At 40.4% G+C, this 12,397-nt stretch overlaps 1 protein-coding gene across 1 annotated transcript in view; it reads left to right on the top strand.

The window, feature by feature from the left end:
- Window positions 1–1,065: 1,065 nt before the first annotated feature.
- Window positions 1,066–12,397, top strand: part of gfra2a (GDNF family receptor alpha 2a) — a 59,786-nt gene continuing 48,454 nt past the window's right edge. The window contains exons 1-3 of the mRNA XM_077003363.1: window positions 1,066–1,191; window positions 1,313–1,848; window positions 4,765–5,070. Coding sequence (XP_076859478.1) covers window positions 1,812–1,848; window positions 4,765–5,070 — 343 coding nt within the window. The 5' untranslated portion in view covers window positions 1,066–1,191; window positions 1,313–1,811. The remainder of the gene's footprint in view (window positions 1,192–1,312; window positions 1,849–4,764; window positions 5,071–12,397) is intronic.

Genomic DNA, 12,397 nt, shown 5'->3' with positions numbered 1-12,397 from the left:
TGATCAAAACACTAACCGGACTATATATAATAACTTTTAAAGGTTCATTAAAACATAACCAGTGCAATAATATTTTAAACAGAGTGCAATAATAATGTGCAATACCTCTTCTGCTGGACACTTTGGCCTTGTGCATATTGTATTGTTTCTAATTATTTATTATTATTATTATTATTATTATTATTATTATTATTATTAGCGTTTTAATGACGCTGTTGGAATCTTAATTTCCCTGAGAGAAACCTCCCAAAGGGACCAATAAAGATCTATCTATCTATCTATCTATCTATCTATCTATCTATCTATCTATCTATGTGTTTATATATTTTTTCAGATTCTGTACTCGTGTACTGTAAAGATAAGACAGTGGGAAGGTGTTGGACAAGATCAGAAGACAATGGAGAATAGCTATTGTTCTTGAGATAACTGATCAGACTTATCAGATAACAGATGTCACATATTTATAACACAACACGCTTCAAAAGAAATGGAATCAACTAGGGGTAACTAACTATCCCTTAAAATGAAATTTGATTATGTATTTTTAAAAACCTGCTGGATTTTTAGAACGAACTGAACATTTAACAAAAAACTCCCAACCGACGTCTGAATATGATCGGTTTCACAACCATCACCGCAAAGATGAACGAATTCCTTACCAGGTGTGTGAGTGATCCGACACCAGCAGATGTCAAACGGTACTGTGTTCGGAGGTTCTCAGCGACATGTAGAATCCTTACCGTAGGCCTCTCGCTGCAGGACAATTTCACTTAAACGTGACTGACTTATTAAAGACCAGCACGTTAAACCGAGAATGCATAGAGTTTTAAATAATAAGTTTTAAGTTTATTGTTAGCCTTTTTTGTTTGTTTTTCAAAACCTGACAATCGCATTCTCATTTGTTGAATATAATTAATATTTTAAAACCCAAATAGGCCTTGACGCATTCTGTTGCTGGGTGGTTCACACTCATTTCGTAGTGGGTAGGATCTCTTTTTGGAGCTAGATAGACACTTCAGATGCTCCATGAATACAAGAGTGAACAATGTCTTCGCACGGATTATTACCACTGAATATACTCAGTGAAGCATAGTCCTCGTCTTAAATGCATGCAGAGCACGGCGCTCGATCAAGAGTTGTGGGTACACGTGCACAATATGTGCTGTTCTCCCCGATCGTGCATCATTATGTGTGAGTCCCTTGTTGTGAGCATTATTCATTCATGTTCCTACTTTAATTGGCGATATTTCTTGACACATGAGTGAACATGACTGCACGTTTATCATGTCCCTTTCTTGGCAATTTCTCACAGGCGTACCGTTCCCACGAGAGCGCGCTTCGAATAGTGATCACCGGATTGTGCGCACGCACCGCCGCCATCTGAAGTTTGTAGCTGCCGTTCGGGTTCCCGTGCTGAGGAATTTATAACGGAAATCACCGGATGTTGGAATATTACCCCGCACACATTTACAAGCGCTGAGGCACATCACTACGTCTTATTTAAGTGCCGTTTGTGCTTCAGTAATCGCCATTCGGAGAAATGTGTTTGGTCCGTAACACCGAATAACGCCTCTGCGCGATCCCCTCCTGAGGAGCACAGAACTTTTCTGGGAAGAAACTGGATTATTTAGATGGTGGAATGGGCGATTTTGGCTTCGCAGATTCTAAGTACATTTTTTATTTTTTACCTTTAGACATTTAACCTGCCTCGGCATTATACAACAAGAGAACAAGGGGCAGAGGGGAGTTGTTTTAAGGAAAGGTAACAGTGTAACTGTTTAAGGTTTGGATTTTGCGTAAGAAATATCAACATGTATATCTGGATATACAGTTTGCTGCTCCTTCTAGGTGAGTTAACTTTTCATAGATTCGTATAAACCTTCAAGAAGTTTAACGTAGCCCAAACACACCATGCATATTGTATATATAATGTTTTTATTCAACACATTAAACATTGTTGCTATAATTTAGACCTTTATGTGAAATACCGAATTAATCAGGCGGCTGTAGCGGCACTGAGGTAAGAGGTTTTCTCCGTTCTCTTTTGAAACAGTGTCGCATTTCCATCCAAACACGGGATATGTAGGTATTGGAATTATGTAATCCGTTCATTCGAACCGTTTGGTGTAGTACTAAAACTCGTATCCTTCAACGGACATTCCTGCTGTAGTGTAATTTGTGTTTACGTTTTATACCGTGAATTTAAAAGTTCATCTGGCTGTCTACACCCAGAAAACAGAAACTGAAATCCCGTTAGAAAGGATGCCGTTAACTCCTTTTTGTCTTCTTGAAGACGCAGAGGAAAATGCCTTCTTGACGGACCGTTAGTGGTCGTCTGAAGGTGAGAATAATCAAAGTCACCCTTAGATTTGGAATAATACCGCCGAACAGCTCAAACTACCAGTTTAATCTGAGATGTTGTGCTTTGAAACTTTTATTATTATTATTTCCGGACGACGATAAAGTGTCAGGTTATGTTACCCACCCGTTTCAGCGCATATTTTAAGTATGACCGTTAAACCTGGTCTGTTAGCACTCTAGAAACAATTTCTCCTGGATCAAGATTAATAAAGCAGACCTTGAGTTTACTTGTGATGTATCTCTCTGTGTGTCATTCTTTTTCTCTCGCGCGCGGTTTCTTGCTTTCTCGTTCTTTAGCTCACTTAGAATATTGCCACATGTACACGCACGCACGCGCGCGCGCACACACACATATTTAAATACACATACACACATGGTTTGGGGGGCGAAATGGAGCTAATAGAGGCGGTGTGTAACGGCAAGCCTTCAGTTATTCCATATTTCTAACAGTTTCATATTTTGTAAACGTTAAAATTATTATTATAATGAGTATTAAAAGTAAAATGATTATTATGATCAGTTACCTTAGACCTGTAGGTGTCAGTAGTCTTTTATTTAGTCAGTGATGACTTCTGTCAATCATGTTATTACCCAGAGGTGAAAGGCAGTCCTGCCTAATCTGGGAGGCATATGTCCCAAAACACTTAAGAGTGCAGATCTTACGATATCAGATATTACGAGTTATCTAAAAATACCTTCGCTATGACTCGTTATGCTTTACATAAAGCTACCAGCCACCACAAAACTAATAACTGATTTTAGTTTATCACTATTATGTATTAACTATGTACACATGTAATGAACTGATGAATGCATTTTCTTATAAAATACTTTTTAATAAAAGCAAAATGTTTTAATATGAAAAGTAATATAACTTCCAAGTACTGATTACTGTAAAGTGTTACATCATTTTGATTGCAGACCTCTAACAATATGCACTTGTAAAGCAGAGTGTGTTATGATTGTTCTTTGGGTGGATGGAAATGACGTTTTGAGCTTCCAGATAGTTTGTGTCTGCTGGACTGGGCTGCATTAAAAAAGATGTCCTTTCAACCTAACCCTAACCCTAGAATTCACGGGGACAGACACTTTGCCGCTGATGTAATGTCTAACATAGGTTCTGTTTAGCTACTTGAGTCATTGTGAAAATGTGAACTTTTTAAAATTGCTCCAAATAGATTTGTCCTATGTGAAGTACTTGACTAGAGTCAGAGTTTTCCAGGATTTTGAGTGTTCTTCCTGCCACAGAACATAGTAATTGCATATTGTGATAAATGATGATTTGATAAAGTGACTTCCTCAGAAGTTGAACAAAACTGATTGATAGTATCTTTCCAGTGATATTAAATAAAATATGTAATCAGAAGAAATTGCCATTGTGATTGCCTGAGACAATGGGTGAACACTCAAATCCTTAATGTTTTTTCCATATATAATGGAGCCATTTTGCATGTTTGTGTGTGTGTGTGTGATTGTATATACACTCACTGGCCACTTTATTAGGTACACCTTGCTAGTACTGGGTTGGACCCCCTTTTTCAGGAATTTCCCTCTGGGATCAATAAAGTATCCATCCATCCATCCTTGCCTTCAGAACTGCCATAATCCTTCGTGGCATAGATTCAACAAGGTACTGGAAACATTGCTCAGAGAGTCTGGTCCATATTGACATGATAGCATCACGCAGTTGCTGCAGATTTGTCGGCTTCACATCCATGATGCGAATCTCTCATACCACCACATCCCAAAGGTGCTCTATTGGATTGAGATCTGGTGACTGGACGCCATTCGAGTACAGTCAACTCATTCTCGTGTTCAAGAAACCAGTGTGAGATGGTTCGTGCTTTATGACATGGCGCATTATCCTGCTGGAAGTAGCCATCAGAAGATGGGTACGCTGGTCATAAATGGATGGACATGGTCAGCAACAATACTCTGGTAGGCTGTGGTGTTGACACAATGCTGACAGGAGAGGAACCAGTCTGGCCATTCTCCTCTGACCTCTAGCATCAATAAAGCATTTCCACCCACAGAACTGCCGCTCACTGGATATTTTCTGTTTTTCGGACCATTCTCTGTAAACTCTAGAGATTGTTGTGTGTGAGAATCCCAGTAGATCAACAGTTTCTGAAATACTAGCCTGTCTGGCTCCAAAACCAAGCCACGTTCAATGTCACTTAAATCACCTTCCCATTTTGATGCTTGGTTTGAACTGCAGAAGATTGTCTTGGCCATATCTACATGCCTAAATGCATTGAGTTGCTGCCATTTGATTGGCTGATTCGACATTTGCGTTAATGGGCATTTGGAAAGGTGTACCTAATAAAGTGGCCAGTGAGTGCTTATATAAAAATATAGTGAATATTAAGCTCTCTTCTCTTTCTTCTCTCCATCACTGTGTAGATAAGGTAGTGGTCACCATGTCCAGCTCTTCAGGTCTGTCGGTCTCTGGAGCCCAGGAGGGGGTGGACTGTGTGAAGGCCAGTGAGTTGTGCAACCAGAGTCCCCAGTGCAGCTCTCGCCACCGTATCATGCGCCAGTGTCTGGTGGGCAAGGACTGGAATACCATGCTGGCCAATAAGGAGTGCCAGGCGGCCCTGGAGGTGCTTCAGGACAGCCCGCTGTACGAGTGCCGCTGTAAGAGGGGTATGAAGAAGGAGCTGCAGTGTCTGCAGAGTTTCTGGAGCATCCACATGGGCCTGAGTGAAGGTAGGATTAGGGTTAAGTCTATCCACATAGGCCTGAGTTACGGGTTAGGGTTAAGTCTGTCCACATGGGCCAGAGTGTAGGGTTTGTAAGGTTATGAGAGGATGGGTGGCATCTGTCTTCTGACACTACGGATCTGGTATCAGCAGTGATGTCAGTAACGCTGACGCTGATGTCACTAATCTTACCACTTTTTTCAGTAACGAGTTATATAATGAGTTACTATTTCCAGTCCAGTAATCAGATTAAAGTTACTTATCCAAGTAACTGTGCATTTATTTTCATTAGTCAAATATATATTTTTGCTTTCTTCTTGGCTCAGTTATACTTTTGCATCTGATCGTAGCGCTCGACTCTGCACGCTGCGCGTGAACCTGTGAGAGAGCGAGCGCGTTTTACATGTCATTCTTTGCAGTGTTCTCCATAACGATATGTGGTGGTGTAAAGAAATACCTCTCAAAAACAGGGGAAGGAACTGAAGGAAGGAAGGAAGCTAAAGTACTTGAAAATGCTTGAAATTGTAATTGTATTACTTTTCACAACAAATAGCTGTCTGACTGAATAGTTTGCTTGTATTACTACGTTTAAAAATACATTTACAAATAATACCACGCAGCGACACAAATGTGACGTCAGGAGATACATTGTTACTGTTAAAAATGCACTTCCAATAAAGTGAATATTGGAAAAATTCCTTTTGCTGCTGAATGTAACTACTAAAGTAACTTGTAATCTAACATAGTTACTTTTAAAATCAAGTAATCAGTAACGTAACTAAGTTACTTTTTTAAAAGAGTAATCAGAAATTAGATTACTTTTTCAAGGTAATTAAGCCATCACTGGGTATCAGTTTTTAGTTTCTGTCATTATTGGACAGCAGGTAGATAGGATCCCTGACCCTAACCCTGACATGTATGAGTTCTTACATGTATGAGCTCCCAGCGGCAGTGTTGACTGATGTGTTCTGTTCATGTGTTCTCAACCTCCAGTTAGGGGTGCACGATATGACGATATAAAATCGTGAATGGCGATAACGAGTGGAGAATCGCAGGCGATCTACCAAATTAGAGAAATCGTATAGATCGCCTTTGCCAGCGCAATGACTTTTTTATGCTGGTTCCCACCGATGCGTCAGACGTAGGGCGTATGACTGACCAATCACAGCGAACTGTGCGTCTTCCACGCCTCCACGTTGTGTTTGTAAAAACTAAAAACTGCGTGGACAACGACGGCTGAAAGCCAAACCGAGGAGCGGGTAAAGAAGAGGAAATCCACCTCTGTAATCTGAAATTGATTCGGATTTTCTTCCACTGACTAAGACCAAACTACAGCGATATGTAAAGTGTGCAAAGAACACGTGAAAACGTCCGATGCCAGTACAACAAATTTATTCAATCACTTGAGACGTAGACATCCCAAGTAATATGCCGAAAGTGAAACAATGCGGGCAGCGGGGGCAGCCGCCTCACAAGTGACTCCGCCACACCTCGCGCGAACGATATGTGGTAGTATAAATAAACACCCCTCTAAAACAGGGGAAGGAACATTTACTTGACGAAGTTTAAAGTTGCTTTGTGTTTCAGGTTTGAAAAGTGCTGGAATTTAGGCTAAAGTACTTGAAAATGGTTGAAATTGTAACTACTTCGTTTCACAACAAATAGCTGTCTGACTGAACAGTTCTCTTTACGTTAACAAATACGAGCCTCTTGTAATTCCAGGACGAAACATGACAGAACGTGAAGATGTTAAGATTGGGTGTTTTGAAAATAAACAACCATTAAATAATGTGAATAAAAAGCGAATTATATCGAATCATTTTGACTATATGTATAAATATTTTACTTTAAGTTTAAAGTGCTGGGAAATATTTAGTGCAATAGTGCACTTTCACAGTGTAAGGAACTGCGTGACGCAGAGCAGGGAGGCGGACACAAACGCTGAGGAGAGCAAAATTTATTGAATGGACAGAGTCGTAATACCGGGCAGGGGTCATAACAGGTAGGCAGTCCGAACATGAAATATAAACGGGCATGGTGGCACAAAGAACAAAGTGTTTAAAATGGAGACAAATTAAGTATTATATCGCGATCAATTCTTTGTGTTGACTTGTAACCCCCATGGTGGCCCAACTCAAAAGTAGCCCAAAGAACCGCACCCCGCGACCACAGAATTTTTACCCGCGGCTGGATTTTCAAACAAGCCCAATTTGGCGTGAAACCGCAAACCTGGCAACTATGGAAACAGGTGAAGACAATAACGACATGGGCGTGGCAGACGTGGGGAAACCATAGAAACACACAACAAGGCGGGCTCAAGGAGCAGGGAACAACAGACATGAGGAACAGGGAAACCGGAGTGACAGCTAGGAGAGGGGGGCGTAGCCCTACACAGTGTCACGTGTGTTGTTTACATTTTTTGTTTAAAATGTTTTCACATGGAAAATTGCAATATCATTCATTTAAATCTGCTTAAAAAGAAAGCTTTGTAGCCCCAATTTTTTTTGTTTTTTTTTTGGATGGAAGATCGTGATAAAAAATCGAAATCGTGATTTTATGAAAAAAATCGTGATACTATTTTTTTCCCATATCGCCCACCCCTACCTCCAGTAGACATAACCCTATTTTTAGGCCTTGGCTGGTCCTTATCAATAAGGACTTTTGTTTTACTGTATGCATTCAATTAAAGCAGTAAAGCCTCACAAAACACAACAGCCTTATTTAAAATGTACACAACAGCTTTAGTTAAAATGTACACAACAATTGTAGTTCATTTCTGTGAATGCAGAGTGCATGTCTGACTATTACACATACAGACTGTACTGTGTAGAATCCAAGATAACCTATAATGATTGATCCATACTAACTGAAAAATTCTGACTGACAGATACTAAGTGACAAACATTCGATTTGTGATTCGATTGGACTGGTTTTCAGCAGCTGTTCCTATCCTAACTGAGCAGATTGACCCTACTATACATGTATGGTTAACCCTGTCAGTGCCAAGCCCACCTTCACACTGCATATGTAATATCAAATGCAAATGGCCCAAAAGGTTTACTTATGTTTATCACCGTATCACATTTTAGCTAATGAGAAAATTTTACCTAGAATCTACATATAATTCTAGTCACTGCTAAAAAATATTTTCTACAGAAATTAGCTATAAATAACATCTAGAGTGTTGAAGGCTGTATGGTGTACATCACTATTTGATTTGGTCTTGGGTTTGTGGGATTTCTCATTTCACCTCATTTGCCAATGTCAGCAGCTGATAATTTTTTATTTCCAGAGTTCAAAACTTAAGAATAAATCAGTGTTTTCATTTTCAAATAAACACGTTGCATCTCAAATAGCCCAGACACCATCTATGCAAGACTATGTGTATTTTAAACCATTCTGTATAGGTTTCAACCCCACTTAAGTTTTCAAACCCCTCTAAAGAGTTTTCAAACCCCTTCTGTGCCTTTTCTATAAGTTTGAAATATCTATATATGGGTTTCAACATCAAACAAAGAAGAAATGTTTATCTTATCAGTGCTGAACAATGTTTGAAGCATGTAGTACAAGACACAAATATAATGAGCAGAAACAAAAGCAATAAAACACACGTGACATGATGAATGTACAAATGCATGTGTGTATGTATATGTGTTCTTTGTATAGTCTCAAATTAAATGGCATACAGACAGATACACCTTAATTACACTCTATTCTATTATACATTTAGTAGCGGTTTTACTTTTTAAATAATTTGTTTGATTTTAGGCGTGTTTCCAGGGTTTATATTCTCAAGCACAAGGATTCATCAATTACAGATGATCTTACATATACAAATGTGTGTGACTCAAATCGTCTTTGTGAACCAACATAGCAAGTAGCCTGTGGCCCTCTCTCAGTGAATGATTTGGTGTTAGGGTTAGGTGTTAGGTGTTGGGGTTGGGTGTTTGGGGTAGGGTTAGGTGTTAGGACAAAGTGTTAGTGTTACATGTCTACATCTCTGAGTCATTCACACACATACACACATACACACAAACCCTAGGGTTAAGATTAGCCTAGGGTAGCCTGTCATTTAACCTTTAAAATACTAACTCAAAAGACTCAAAATACTAAAACTCAATTACAAATAACTTCACTCATAAAAAAATGAATGCTGTTGCCACTGGTGAGTGAAATAAGTATATTACTCGCAAATTAATATTTATGGTCACGATTGCAACCATTTTAGTCACAGTCTGGAGCCCTCAGTTAGGAGTTAGGATGACTCTAATAACCTTACATCGGGATGATCATAATGACCTGACTACAGTTGTGTGAAGCAATATGTCACTTAATCACTTACCAACATTGTGTCTTGCATTATCCTGGTTGCTATGGCTACATATCTCTGTGTTCTCTGTGCTTGATAACTGTCTGTGGAGGATTTGTTCCACAAGGAACTGCAAGCCCCCCCCCTCGATAACACAATGGTCTCTATGGGTTTGTACTAACTCCCCCTGATAACACACCAGTCTGCATTTGTGTTCATTTGTGTACATTTGTGTTCTAGTTGTTCTTCCTGCTCCTGTTGGGCAGACAAGTGATGAATTTTCATTGTGTGCTTTGCATGCCTGAGAAACCCAGTCCTTGGAGAGTGGGAGGTGCCCTGTGTTGGCCAGAGACACAGTCATGAGGAGATGAGGTGGACAGGTGAGCAGACATGCTGCTCCTGACCTAAGATAATCAAAATCACAGTAAAAGACCTAATAAACTTCACTTAGGTTTAGGGTTAGGTTAGGGTTAGGGTTAGGTGTAGGGTTAGGGGCTACCCCTGACATAGTCCCTCCCTGACTACAAATAATAATGATACCAGCACAGTATCTGACCTTAACCCTAATCCCTAACACTCATACACTCTCAAACACATTCAAACACACACTCATACACTCTCAAACACACTGATACTCTCAAACACTCTCATACACTGATGCACTGGCAGCACAGTGGTTGATGGTTAGCATGTTTGCCTCTCAGCACTGGGATCTTGGGTTCAAGTCCCTATCTGAGTGGAGTTTCCATGTTCTCCCCATGTCTGCGTGGGTTTCCTACGGGGGCTCCATTTTCTTCCCACAGTCCAAAAACATGGTTTAGGTTAGATAAATTGGCAGTCCCTGACAAATTCTCCCTGAGTGTGTGACTCTGTTTTTTCATGTCCAATAAAAACAGTTGTCTGAGTGTCTGTGCATGAATATGTGTGTGTACTTGTATGCCCAGTGGTGGATGGTGCTCTGTCACTAGAGTCTGTCCTCTCTCCCCTTCCTGCACCCCATTCAGTCCCCCAGGGGGCTGTGAATCCCGATAGAGAGTACGCTGTGCGCAATTGGCAGCCACTTCTCGCCGGTGTGTGATTGGTTGTGTAACTTACTTGTAACACTTACTACTGTGGGAGTACACACACACGCGTGTGCATGTGTGGCTGGTGGGAGTGGCACACAGGCAGGTGGGAGTACACACGTGCACATAGAAACTTACTATTGTGGGAGTACACACGCATGCATGTGCATGTGTGGCTGTGGGAGTGGCACACAAGCAGGTGGGAGTGGCACACAGACTCACAGAAACTTAACAGTGTGTGTGTGTGTACTCCCACCTGCCTGTGTGAGTACAGGAGAAGAAATATGAGTGGAGCAGGGCTCATACTGCCTTGTGAATCCTTGTTTAACGATTTCCATTACTGTAAGTGCAGATGCAGAGAGGCCATAGCACAAGATGGATGGAACAGCAGGAGTGGCATGAGGGCCATCTCTGTGCCATAGTGCTGGAATATGGATCACTATGTGTAGTCTAAATACACTAGATCACTATATATACTCTAAAATCTGATTATTCCTGCTAAGATCAGGTCAAAATAGGGTTTTCCCCATAAGATTTTGTTTAATACTAGGCATTGGACACTATACTTGATGTGAAAATAAGTTTTTATGTGATGGAAATATGGAGTTGAGCACCAGTGAGTGTTCAGACTCATAATGGCCATTGTGAACACTGTGATTTTGATCAATAGTCTCTAAGTAGTGAAGAGGTGCAATGATACACTTTGTGTGTCTGGAGCAGAGATAGTTGAGATGGTGGAGAGAGGTGTTGTTCCACTGTTACGTCCAAACTCCTCTCATGTGCTATACATACAGGACACACAGGACAAACATACAGCACAAACGCAGTGGTATGTATGGAGCAGAGTTGTAGATGAGCTTGGTAAAGTGGGCACAGACTCTGTATAATTTTGGAAGACTCTGAAGCACTTAAGTATAATATTAGCCACTGTGTGTTATTTGTAGGATGATAAGTCAGCACATAAGGAATTTTTGTCTCAGCAGCAGATTGTTTATAGGTCAGTGCATCCACGCTCTGCTGCTAGGATAGCTAGCTACTTTCCTGTTTCGCAGGTATTTAGAAACATCACCTGACATTCGCGATGTGCCGAGCAGGATAATCATGACCTGCCCTTAATGGCAACATCCGAAGTAACCGCATTACTGAACACATTTGTATTCATGCTTAATAAATACTCAGTGAAATGGCACACTATTCAGGTCAAATCAGGTCAGGTTAATGAATATTATGTAAAACAGTAGACTACTCAGCTCAATTCTCTAGTTGCATTCGTGCTGCTAAATTGAATTTCTGTTCGCATTTTTTTAATGAATGTCCTCAAATACAAGTATACAAATATGCACTGTAGAACCTTTTTGGTTATTAGACAGATCCAATCAAGCGTGAGTCAGATGTGCTGATCAGGGTTCCTCTGTGAGGTGTACTGTGGTCTGTGTAGAATGTGATGTGTACTGTGGAGTGTAGGCTGTGATCTGTGTAGACTGATGTGTACAGCACTGTAGTTACTTTGCCTGTGCTAATATTTGACCATGACGCTTTGTGTTTTGATGCAAACACATACACACACATACAAACATCTTGATAGCATTAGAAAGCCCAATGCTCAGCCCAAAAGGCAGAGCATATGCAGCACAGAGATTAATCAAAATCATAGTGGAAACAGGCCAAAGTGAACAAACTGTTCAACCAAAGAAACATCACACATACACACACACACACACTCACACACACATGCACAAAGAGAAGAAATCAGGAAACACGCCAGATGGTGACTGAACCAGCAGACAAAAGGACGCCTGGGAATACCATGACAACACTTCACACAGGACATGTACATAAAGGTATAAATCAGGAGGAGGAAAAACAGGTGAATGAGATTGATGATCATGGATGTGGATCCAATGAGATTAATAATCTGATTAATGATCATGAATGCAAATTGAATGAGATTAATGATCAGA

This window comes from Brachyhypopomus gauderio, chromosome 4 (genome assembly GCF_052324685.1).
Source record: "Brachyhypopomus gauderio isolate BG-103 chromosome 4, BGAUD_0.2, whole genome shotgun sequence".
NCBI classification, from domain to species: domain Eukaryota; kingdom Metazoa; phylum Chordata; class Actinopteri; order Gymnotiformes; family Hypopomidae; genus Brachyhypopomus; species Brachyhypopomus gauderio.
Note: the sequence above shows the minus strand (reverse complement) of the source record. Positions and strands in the feature narration are given on the sequence as shown.